This window comes from Mchenga conophoros, linkage group LG7, assembly GCF_057382185.1.
Source record: "Mchenga conophoros isolate Kocher_MC1m ecotype Shallow Benthic linkage group LG7, M_conophoros_male_GT1.1, whole genome shotgun sequence".
NCBI classification, from domain to species: Eukaryota; Metazoa; Chordata; class Actinopteri; order Cichliformes; family Cichlidae; genus Mchenga; species Mchenga conophoros.
The window spans coordinates 32,636,040-32,648,752 of NC_140532.1; the positions used below are offsets into that span (position 1 = coordinate 32,636,040).

General features: G+C 39.7%; 2 protein-coding genes across 2 annotated transcripts in view; one reads left to right on the top strand and one right to left on the bottom strand.

Moving 5' to 3' along the window:
* Window positions 1-655: 655 nt before the first annotated feature.
* txnl1 (thioredoxin-like 1) lies at window positions 656-6,827 on the bottom strand. Its single transcript, XM_085278931.1, has 8 exons — window positions 6,509-6,827; window positions 5,585-5,681; window positions 4,169-4,342; window positions 2,611-2,733; window positions 1,807-1,876; window positions 1,488-1,660; window positions 1,003-1,107; window positions 656-923 (listed from the first exon to the last, which is right to left on the bottom strand). The coding sequence occupies exons 1-8, from the start codon at window positions 6,604-6,606 to the stop codon at window positions 894-896; spliced, it is 870 nt and encodes a 289-aa protein (XP_085135057.1). The 5' UTR covers window positions 6,607-6,827; the 3' UTR covers window positions 656-893.
* Window positions 6,828-11,754: 4,927 nt separating this feature from the next.
* The window catches only part of atp8b1 (ATPase phospholipid transporting 8B1), a 35,495-nt gene continuing 34,536 nt past the window's right edge, over window positions 11,755-12,713 (top strand). Inside the window, exon 1 of the mRNA XM_085278932.1 lies at window positions 11,755-11,963. The gene's annotated coding sequence lies outside the window, so the exon portion shown is untranslated. The remainder of the gene's footprint in view (window positions 11,964-12,713) is intronic.

A 12,713-nucleotide genomic window follows, 5' to 3' on the forward strand; every position in this document is an offset into this window, starting at 1 on the left:
TGTTGCCTTGAAGCAACAAACCAAAATAAGTAAAAAAATTACATATAAAAACACAAGGAAACATCAGAAATCAGTTTCTAGCAGATGATCAGCAACTGGTTCATTTGTGCTGCCATGTGCAGTTAGCTTCTTCAGCCAGTAGGTGTGAATCATGTCTGGCTCTGGTGCTGTCCAACTCTTCATACTTAATACGATCTGTCTGTCTGCACTGAGGACACCTGTAGGTTTCAGTCTGATCCTTTTCATCCCAGTAGCTTTTATTACAGTTCATACAGTAGTTGTGTCCACAGGGAATAATCACCGGGTCCTTCAGGAGAAACACTCAAACACATTGAACATCAGAATTTGTTCTGATCCAAACAAATAGTTAGCGCTGACATTTAACCTCTCAGAAACACGGAGTGCAAGAAACTTTACCACCGAGAGGAAAGAGCAAGTGGATTTTCAGGTCATGGCTGATACCTGTGAGAGGAATAGTTTGAGTGGTGATAAAACTGAAAGCACGTTTTGTTTTCCATTTTTCAGGTTGCAGCTTGTCATGCATCAGTAAACCAATACCATTTGTTCTGACTCAATAATAGTGAATAATAGTATAACCTTCCAGCAGCCATGTCTTCGTGGTGCTACTACTAAAAGAAATCAAGACTGACGCACGTGCCTTTGAAAAAGGATCGTGTTTTATTTACAGAGGTTCCATCAGAATTAAAATACAAATGATTTATAGACTCCACAGGTGGAGCATTCATTCAGAGCTCGAGGAGGACAGTTGGAGGCCCTGTGTGTTTGTGTGTGTTTGTATGTGAGCATCATGTGTGTGACAGCTTTGGCAGAGAGGGGGAAAGTCCTTGGATGCATCTTCAGCCTCCTCCTCATCCTCCCCTTTGTTCTCCTGCTCAGTGACTCTCGCCTTTCTTCCCTACGACCTGCGTGGGGACAAAACATGGGTGAGTGTCAAACACTGCTCTACACAAATGAGCACAGGCTGCTGCAGCTGCTCCTCACCCTTTTGAAATCGTTCATGTTAGTGGCCTGCACCGGAGTGCCTATGAATGTCAGGTAGTTGATTTTTGTCGTCTCCTCGCCTCCTTGGTTTGACTTAATGAACAACTGAAGGGGAAAAAAAACAAGAAAATGCATTTAACAATTCAACAAAAACACACAAAAAATGTTTTTCTTTAACTGTTCGTTGATTCTGCCAGCGTGCAATGTGTCCATAGGGCAACCCTTCCCAAGCTACTTCTCCAAATTCCTCCAAGAGGGAAGTCTTTTTCCTATAACTCACAATTTTGGTGACCATCCCACAAATAAACCTCTAAAAGCTTTTCCCCCCACCTACAGGATTTACTTCTATTGTATATACTTGAGCATTTTTGCCGTTTGCATCACGGCCTCTTCTGCTGCTCATTAACAACCTTCTTAAAATACATTTCTAATGCATTAAGATCTAACCGCAGTAATGTTTCAGAGGTACTGTTGGTAACACTTACTGTAACACTCTGTACGTTCTGAAACTTGACATAGCGCAGAGGAATCAAACCGTCTTCCTTGTAATCTTCCTCAGACAGCTCCAGAGTCTGAGTGGCTTCGCTCCGCTCTGCGTCGTCGAACCCCATCGACCGAGGGAGATTGATAAACACCTTCACCACCTTAGGGGCTTGGGCTGACAGAGAGTGAAAAATAAAGAAAAAATGAGACACAGAAAGAAGATGATGATTTTTTTTTACCACTCAGAAACTGACAAAGTTCATATCAGCGCCTCCAGATGCTCCAGAGGCTGTGATTAATGTCAGCAGGAGAAACACTCACCAAAGTCTGAGGACAGTAGTTTCATAGAGAAGAGCTTCACAGGCTGATTGAAGGCGATCGTTATCAAGAACTGGACAAAATTTAAAAAGGAAAACATCCATCAGGTTGATGCTCCACATATAACAAAGTTTATTAAGGTGGTAAACAGAATGAGAGCAGACTAAGGGTTTCAGTTAGTTTTAGCTTTGTTTCAGTTTCCTGAACAAACCTGAGAGTTTCAGTTTATTTTGTATTGTTTGAAAATGTCTAAATGTCAAGTCTGTTAGCTTTAGACATTATGATATGGGTGGGATTTGTTAAATCAATAAATATAATCAGCAAAGCCTCTCGTGCTGGTTATGTTGTCTGAAATGAAGATATTTGTTGTATATTTTTGTTTCATTTTTTAAACGCACAATATGTTTTAGCTAGTTTACATTCCTGTTTAAAAGTGTCATGAACATAAAGAGAAAAAAATCTAAATTCAGGGTCATTAAAACCATATGCTAAAAATTTCTCTCTTGAGTATTCAGGAGACAAATATTAGAAAGAATAAGAAAAAACAATTATCAGGAACACCACTTTAAAAGTATCATGATTACCCAGATATTTCATATGAGGATAAACCCCTGAAAATGTATCGTCACATTTTAAGAGGTCCAAACAAATTAAACATGTTTTTAAGAGACAACTCATCTATTAGACATTCTCAATGTGAAACCAGCTTCTTTGAGGAAATAACATCCAGGCTGAGCGAGGTACTGATTTCGTGAGAACTTTAAACTTGTAATGTTTAAACTTCCCGCATGAAGCGAAAAATCGAACCTGTTCATCGCAGTCAGACTCCAGGTAGGACGAGTCTTTGATCAAACAGTTGTCGAAGCCGCAGTCGTCGCTCTCGTTGAGGCACTCGCAACCGGCTTTGTTCACAAAAGGCATGAGGTCCATCTGAAACACAGCAGAGGAGGCAAACTCATTTATTCAGTTCAAACTTCGTGTACGGCTCGATATTTATGAAGCTGGATTCATGTGTGTACTGCAGCAGGTTTACATGCACATTTGTTTAACCTTTTCATTCATCTGTGGCAAAGCTTGCACGTGTTTTCACAGAGTTGGGCTATTTATGGTATTTTTCTATCATTTTTTACTGAATCAGAGAGCATTACTGTCAAATCAGTGCTTACATTGGTTTAGTACAGAGTATGGCTGGATGATGTTTAGTTTTTGAAACATATGAGTGGATTATCGAGATAAGATTAGACAGTATGATTAATGGTGACATGATGTGGTGGTGATTCATCTGAACACTAACTCAAACTTTAAAGGTACATTTTAACTTATAATGTCATAAGTGGCAACAGGTGACAAAGTTCAGCCGCTGTGAAGAAATAAAGCTGACAAAACAATGCTTTTTATCACAGATAACAGTTTGTTGGTCTGTTTTTGTGTGGACTTCGTATTTTATAACTTTATCTTTTATTCAAACTTAACTATTAAAACACAGAAGTTACACATTAAGACAAAATAATTAACTTGTTTAGGAAGCAGTGGACGAAACAGCTCCTGTGTCAGGTGAGGTAAAACACACATTTTTGTCAATAGTCTTGTGGTTTAGCAGTGACTTCAGTTCCTTGTTGGAAAGAGCTGCCAGCACTGAAAATAGTGAAAATGTTATGCTGTCTGCTTGGGGGCGTGACCCACTGCCATCTACCACAAATAACACACCAACACTGATGAGAACCTTCAGTAAAGCCTTAAGAGTACTAAAAAATGTAAGAATGTCTTATTGGGTTTGATGAAAATTGACATAAGAACTATTAAATATGAACTTTAATGGCATTTTATTTTAATTAAAGTTCATTTTTAAAAAACAATGCTATCCGACATGCTGCTTTTTCTAAATAATACCACAATGAATATATATCTTACACTGAAAAAAATACAGAAATATGGGACAACTGGATTGACTCACACCTTTATTGGTAGTCAAGTTGGCTCATGATGCACTGGTCCAACTTTTTCAAATGCTGATGTAGAGTACTGATCAATAATCACAGTGAGAAATAGCTTTATTTCTCACTGTGAGGAAGAGACTGTGAACCATTCTTTACACCAGGCTCAGCTTAAACAGCTTTTCTAACTTTGTAAAATAACTCAGGAGAAATGTAAATATAGGGGAACGTACTGAGCTGGCATTCATAAGCAAAAGCACATCCCTAAAGGAGACAATGACTAATGACCTTTTCCCTAACTTCGTGACTGCTGTCTTCAACTAGCAATAAATGCACAGATTATTTCTTTATTTGAACACTGCTGATGGCCAGCGGACAATCCAGCTGTCCTCATCAGCAATCGAAAGCCATCAGGAACATTATCCACTCACATATCCCTTAGGAATGTCAGAGTCCTCGCTATTTCCAGGGTCGTTCTCTGTGTGCTGTTTGATCTTCTCCTCCAGACCTGCAGCGTCTGCCCCTTGGTACTGATCGACCCGCACCCGGTTCCTGAAGAACAGGAACGTTGGTGTCGCTGAGATGTTGTTGGCTGCGGCCGTTGCCTAAGGAAATTAGAAAAAATATATATTTAAAATTCAGAATATAATCAGACTTTAGTGCAACTAAACTTGCCTGTTTGGGTCTCACTATTGACCGGCACCACACATGTCTATTATTTCATAACCCCCGACAGAAGCATACATTTCTGCTGCTCTGACTCAGTCTGCAGAGGATGATGATGACGACTTCAGGGATTGTGGACGATCAGTAATATTGTCAGTTAGGTCACAGTTAAGTTTGAGCTTGTTTCCCATTAATAGACGAAAATCAATATTCATAGTAAATTTGGTCTGCTTCCCACACCCTCCCCCTTTTGTTTTTTTTGTATTAATTTAATGAAACCATAGAAATCAACCATCAGTATGACAATTGTTTGACTTATAGGCCACCAATGTATCTCATCTGGGCTGAAATTTGGAACCTTTTAAATTTTTTTGTAGCCTTTTTGAGCCCTCGTGACTTCATAAGTGCAGGAGACATCCCAATTAAACTTTCAGGGTTGAAAAACATGACACAAAGTATGTGGTACAACTGCTCTGTGGGCTACTCTTGCTTGTGTTGTTGTAGATCCGTCAGCTGGCCATGGAGAATAGCAAAGAGTGTTAAAAAGAATGAGTCCTTATAAATCTCCCATAGATGCCATTTTTGCCCAGTCTTTCTTATTGTTCAATCAAGAACTCTGACCTTAACTAAGGCAAGTTAAGGCCAACCTGAAGTTCTTTGGATGGTGTTCTGGAGTAATTTTGCTGTGCTGGCCACTCCTGAGAAAGTTCAGCACTGTTCCAGGCTTTCTCCATTTGTGGATAACAGCTCTCACTGGGGTCACAAAGCTTTCGAAGTGGCTTTTTATCCTTTTCAGACTGACAGACGTCATTGACTCTGTTTCTCAGCAGTTCTTGAGTTTCTTTAGCTTGTGGCATGATGTCTTGCTTTTTGAGATCTTTTATCTTACTTCACTTTGCCAGACAGGTTCTATTTACATGTCTTGACTCATCAGGTCTGACAGTAATTCAGCCTGGGTCTGGCCAATGAAAATGCACTCAGCTTTCCAAAAAATGTGGCTAATCTCACTTAATAAAGGGGGCAATTACTTTTTCACACAAGGCTATGTAAGTTTGGGTGGCTGTATTTACTCATATTTTTACTCATTTTGTAGAGAAAAAATACAGTGCTTTTTCACAGCACTGTATTTTTCTTGTTTCAGGACTGCACAGGATGTCAACAACGTGGTGAATCAGACTCACCTGACAGACGTGAACATCTACTTCGAGGAAGACGACCTGTGGGTATTTGTTACTCAACGTGTTGAAAGCTGGAGCTATTCTGATGCATGGCCGGCACCTGAGGAGGAAGGACAGAGCAGGTTAGCGGTCAATTCTAGTCTCACGATGGATCAGTGCATCAATTGTTGCAGTACTTGTCCTGCAAGATGTGATGAAAATCTGCCACACACAATAACACTGCTCAGTGAAGCTAATACAAGCTTAACTTACTCCTTTATTTATTATAATATCATAAAAGCCTTTAGTAGAATGTAAACTAATAAATGAATTACAAGTTTTAATGTTGGTCTAAACTTTTCATTTAGACCTTTTTGCTGCTGTTGTGGGTACGTGAGTTTACCCTCAGGACAAGAACCCAGCATTATCATCATTTAATGTGTCCCAAACGAAAGACATAACCTTTAACTTTAGATACTTTAAACTGATTATCATCACTATTGATCTGCTGTCTTTTCATCAGCTTAACAGGCCTATAGATCAATCAAAGCCTCTTACAATCAGAGTGTTCATAAAATCACACAAAGACCTGAAAACCCGCACGTAACAGATCATTTGTTATGCTAGTGGTAGTAGTTCTGCTTTTCATGAGGACAATGCTACAGTAGAGCTCATTCTATTTAATCAGCCAGCTCACTCGCACACCTCAGCAGCCAAGTTGCTGTAATACTGCCGTGTCATTGTAAGCAGCAGCGCTAGTGAGCTAACGCCTCGCTCACTGCTAGCATAACGCTAGCATGCCGGCCGTAATTACAATACAATAAACGCTGCCGGTGAGAGAAATATTCAGCTCATGTCACCTCCTCAAAGCGGCTAAGCGACTATCCCTGAATGTTTCTCAGTCATATCCCGAAACTAAGGATTAAGTCTCGAGGGGCCTGAGCTTACCCGGCCATTGTGAACTTCACCACGGCGAGCCTGGAGCCGGCGGCGGCTAGCTCCGGCTGGAAGTCCGGGTCGCTCCCGATCACTTTAACGCCTACCATGGTGCAGTGTGCTGCTGCGATGTGAGGCGGTTACCCGGGTGATGTTCAGAGCGAACAAACAGGGAAACCTAACAAATATACGGTGTTTTGTTTTTAGCCTTCTGTCGGTGGGTTAGCCGACTAGCCGTCCGGTTCCGAGCCACACACTACAGTTACAGTGCGTTGCTCCAGGATGTGACTCCTGATTGGCTACTACACAACCGGAAATGTAGGGCTTTCTTCTTCGTCCTCGCCGAGTCTGTGTCCGCACGTTATATTGGCCTCAACAGGTTACGAACAGGAACGAACAACAAAAATCTTAATTTTTAGGGGGGAAAGGAGTGCAAACCAAATCAAATCAAACGCTGGTCTCATAAATCTTACAAATTCCGTAAAGCATGAATGAATGAATAAAGGACAAAAAAGGAAAATGTGCTTTTTGATCCAAACCTCACATGTTGCAAATTTCATTTACTTCTCACCACTGAGTTTTGTAGAGAAAACAATGGACTGCTCCATAAATTTAGCTAACTATATATGCAGTGCAAAATGAAAAATAACATGGCCATTAATGCAATAAATAAATAAAATTAAATCCACATACATGCATACAATACATTAATTAAATTGAAAATAAAAGAAAAAGAAAAATTAATGAAATTAAAAGGCAAAGTACATGAACAATAAAGAAACAATGGACAAATGAAGAACATGAAAAATGAAATAATTAAGAAAAGACAATTAGAAAAAAGAAAATTCATCACAACACACTTTACAGACTCATAAATGCTAACATTATTATTAGTAGTAGGCCTATTAATATCATTATTATTATTATTATTATTATTATTATTATTATTATTATCATCATCTTAGATATGTTGCAGTTTTTACTATTTTTTTAGGCACTTTTAGGCCTTCATAGTAAATAGTAGGTCGGGTGTTATATATATATACAAAAAATAAATAAATAAACATCATTATAATGAGTATTTGTAGAAGAGCTTAGCCTCATATTAAACCGATCAAAAAAGATTTATGATTGACAGGGAAATAAAGCACATACATTTGATCTTTAAATATTTTTTATACTTGCTAATCTGTAGAATCTCTTTAGGTGTAACAACAACGGAGGAGAAAATCAGCGCTGGCAAAGTATTTTGATAACATAAAAAGGCACCAGAAGCATCGGCAGCATGTAAACTCTCAGATTAAGAAAAAATACATATTAAGATATTGTTAAACACAGCTTTTGGTGTAATGCTGCCCCATTACACTTTCCCATGGAATTGCACTGGGTTTTAAGAATTGAGAGTTAGAGTGACACAGTGACTTAGGCTTTAAATCAAAGCTAAACATACAGTGCATCTCACTGAAACTCCAAAATCACATTACAAATGTAACAGTTAATGTTCAATAGATGCCTTTAGAGTGAAATAAATGAAGTATAACACAATTATTACGATGTGCTGACAGAGAAACTATTTTTACAGATCAATCAGAGCCTTCTCTTTAATTTTTGTGGTAAATAGGAAGTTAAAAAAAATCATGTACAGAATCACCAGCCAAATCTGATAAAATCGCCCAACATTTGCAGTTTGATTCAGAAATTACACTTCTTCCACGCCTCTCTCTTTTAATGTCTCTGTTATTATTAATTTAAAGGATGACTGTACAGTGAATGGTATTTGTAGTTTTCTAACCTGCCAAAAAGTCTTTCACCGGGGCTCAAGACTCTTGCACAGTAATGGTAAATGGTCTGTATTTGTATAGCACTTTACTTGGTCCTAAGGACCCCAAAGCGCTTTACACTATACACAATCATCCACCCATTCACACACACATACATTCATACACAGGTGATGGCAAGCTACAGTGTAGCCACAGCTGCCCTGGGGCGCACTGACAGAGGCGAGGCTGCCGGACACTGGCGCCACTGGGCCCTCTGACCACCATCAGTAGGCAACGGGTGAAGTGTCTTGCCGAAGGACACAATGACTGTTGGAGCTGGGGCTCGAACTGGCAACCTTCCGATCACAAGACAAACGCCCAACTCTTGAGCTACGATCGCCCCATAATGCCACTTCCTGTTTGAATCTTTGGATCTTATCAAACTCAAAAATTATAAAGCAGTCTAATTGTTTTGTAGATACTGGATGATTAAGCAATACAGAAATATGTATATGGGTGTGTCAGTGTGCTGCCTCATAATGTTTCACAAAATTAGAAAAAGTTCAATAAAGGCATTCACTGAGTTTTTATAGGTTTGTATTTTCTAATCAGTTTTTATTGTAATTTTGATTTGAATTTGTGGATTGTTGTTTGAAAATGTTTATTTTAAAAGTATTTTTCATTAGTTTCACTGTTAGTTTTAGTCTTTTTAAGTACAGGGAGTGCAGAATTATTAGGCAAATGAGTATTTTGTCCACATCATCCTCTTCATGCATGTTGTCTTACTCCAAGCTGTATAGGCTCGAAAGCCTACTACCAGTTAAGCATTAGGTGATGTGCATCTCTGTAATGAGAAGGGGTGTGGTCTAATGACATCAACACCCTACATCAGGTGTGCATAATTATTAGGCAACTTCCTTTCCTTTGGCAAAACGGGTCAAAAGAAGGACTTGACAGGCTCAGAAAAGTCAAAAGTAGTGAGATATCTTGCAGAGGGATGCAGCAGTCTCAAAATTGCAAAGCTTCTGAAGCAGGATCATCGAACAATCAAGCGTTTCATTCAAAATAGTCAACAGGGTCGCAAGAAGCGTGTGGAAAAACCAAGGCGCCAAATAACTGCCCATGAACTAAGAAAAGTCAAGCGTGCAGCTGCCAAGATGCCACTTGCCACCAGTTTGGCCATATTTCAGAGCTGCAACATCACTGGAGTGCCCAAAAGCACAAGGTGTGCAATACTCAGAGACATGGCCAAGGTAAGAAAGGCTGAAAGACGACCACCACTGAACAAGACACACAAGCTGAAACGTCAAGACTGGGCCAAGAAATATCTCAAGACTGATTTTTCTAAGGTTTTATGGACTGATGAAATGAGAGTGAGTCTTGATGGGCCAGATGGATGGGCCCGTGGCTGGATTGGTAAAGGGCAGAGAGCTCCAGTCCGACTCAGACGCCAGCAAGGTGGAGGTGGAGTACTGGTTTGGGCTGGTATCATCAAAGATGAGCTTGTGGGGCCTTTTCGGGTTGAGGATGGAGTCAAGCTCAACTCCCAGTCCTACTGCCAGTTTCTGGAAGACACCTTCTTCAAGCAATGGTACAGGAAGAAGTCTGCATCCTTCAAGAAAAACATGATTTTCATGCAGGACAATGCTCCATCACACGCGTCCAAGTACTCCACAGCGTGGCTGGCAAGAAAGGGTATAAAAGAAGAAAAACTAATGACATGGCCTCCTTGTTCACCTGATCTGAACCCCATTGAGAACCTGTGGTCCATCATCAAATGTGAGATTTACAAGGAGGGAAAACAGTACACCTCTCTGAACAGTGTCTGGGAGGCTGTGGTTGCTGCTGCACGCAATGTTGATGGTGAACAGATCAAAACACTGACAGAATCCATGGATGGCAGGCTTTTGAGTGTCCTTGCAAAGAAAGGTGGCTATATTGGTCGCTGATTTGTTTTTGTTTTGTTTTTGAATGTCAGAAATGTATATTTGTGAATGTGGAGATGTTATATTGGTTTCACTGGTAAAAATAAATAATTGAAATGGGTATATATTTGTTTTTTGTTAAGTTGCCTAATAATTATGCACAGTAATAGTCACCTGCACACACAGATATCCCCCTAAAATAGCTAAAACTAAAAACTACTTCCAAAAACACTCAGCTTTGATATTAATGAGTTTTTTGGGTTCATTGAGAACATGGTTGTTGTTCAATAATAAAATTATTCCTCAAAAATACAACTTGCCTAATAATTCTGCACTCCCTGTATTATGGTATAGAGAACATGTAAAAGGCTCAAGATTTAGGAAACTCAGACTCAATTTATTGTCTAAACTCACAATAAAACCACAGACATCAGTTTTCACTGAAGAACCTCATCAGTCTTTGACAACTAAAAAATACTGAAAATACTAAAACTAAGGACATTTCTTTTAAAAGGACATTTTATTTTGGTTGTTTGTTTCACATCAAATTTTAATTGTAATTGTAATGAACTATAATAAGTTTGGGTATCGTCATGTAAATATAAACTGCCAACAAATATTTGATTGAGAAGCAATGATTGTGGCAAGCTAGGTTTCATCGGCCTGAAGCACACCTGCTTGCTCACAATGCCGGCTTACCTCATTTGTCTAACATTAAAGTATAATGTTGGACCTGCTTTGATACATGACTGCTTGGACTGACTTTAAGCTGCTACTATATGAGCTTCCCTGTCATCAGATCATTTGAAGAGGGACCTGCTGCTGTTTCTAAAATGAAGGGCCATGTGTGTCATGCCGTAGTGCTGACTCATTTTGATATGGGCCATTGCAGGCTTGCTAAGGCCCCACCTCTCATTAGGGTTCTGGATAGTCTTTAGAAGTAAGCGGATCAGAACATCGATGCCAATGCTGGTATTGGTATAAGATTGATACCAGTGTGATAGGACTGATACGTCGTTTTTTACCTATTTTTGTCTTGACTGTCGTGTCTGTTTAATTTATAGCGTGCAGCACATTTAAATAACACAACATTAGTCCTCTTTGTAAATGTAAATGTGGCAGGTACGTTTACATTACAGGTTTTCAAAAAAAAACACCTTGCATTAAAAGTTGAAAGTTGTGTTTTGTTGTGTAGTTATTGTGGGAAGTAAAACTCCCTGTGATTTAGTGGTTATTAAAATGTGTTCAGAATTTGCAACTTGACAAACATTCATCACACAAATGATAAAGGTAAAAAACATTGGCATCGGTATTGGATTTACCACCACTGTGCACAGCACCAGTGGTCTGCCCCACTTTTCCCCACTACAAAGACCCCGATAAGACCCCGTAAAGGCGATAAAACCCCCCGACACGTTTCATCATATATCCAGGCACGTAGCATCGCCCTTTGAGCCACCACATGGTCTAATTAGAAATTCAATTAGACGCCTTTACCTGTCCGTCACGTGACCAGAACACCTCCGCGCCCACTTCCGCAGCTGCAGCCTGCCCCCTAAACGCGTCGTTTTCCGTTGTTATTTTCGGGACAGGAGGAGAGACCGGTCCGGCAGGTTTGTGTGGACTAAACCAGGTGAGGCAGCGGGAGAAGAAGGGCGGGGAGCCGCTGCCTGAGACTGCACAATCAGGAAGAAGCTGACAACATGGTGCGGTGACAGAGCGCTCCGGACACCGACTGAGAGCAGGATTCACCTTTTTAATACTATTCTGACGAGGAAACGAGTAAGTCGAGCTAAAATATAGACGTATAAGCGTTGCTTTGAGTACTTTGCTGTTTGTGAGGTTTGTAAGTGTTAAAGATTGGGCATAAACCAGAGTTTCCCCTGGTCGGCTCACCTTTCCTCTGTTGTCGGTTAAAGTTTCCCACTGGAAACTCCTCAATGATCGCGAATGTTTTGAAATAAGGGTCTTTTTGTCATGTCCAAGAAGAGGTTAACTTTAAAATCTCTACTGCATATTTTAGCGGAAACACTGCTTTAGGCTACTTACAAAAATGATTTTAAAAAGCTGCTGGTTCTGTTTGAATGATGTCTGAATTGTTTCCAAATTTCTGGGTAGTAACAATTACTTTTACGTTTCTTTTGTTTCCTGTGAAGGAAGGCTACACGTTAGAAGCTCTCAAGTCAGTATCATTCAGCAATTTACAACTTCAAAAATGATCATAACATGATGATCCATTAGGAGGAATTTCCCTAACAGGATCCAGTTGCTCTCAAGTGGAATCTCTCTGGAATCTGAGTGGGGTTGGGATATATTCAGTACTTCTATATTTTTATATACCTTAATGTGTTCCCTAGATTTAAAATAAGCAAATAAATAAAATTAAGCCCCATGGGCATGAAAACATGGGCATCACCTGTCTCGTCACAATCACATTCTTCTTCCTGGTTGAAATCAGATAAATTTGAAGTATGCTGTGGATTATTCTGTCTGCTGTGGCTCACGTCCGTGCTTTTCTCTGGCCCACATTTG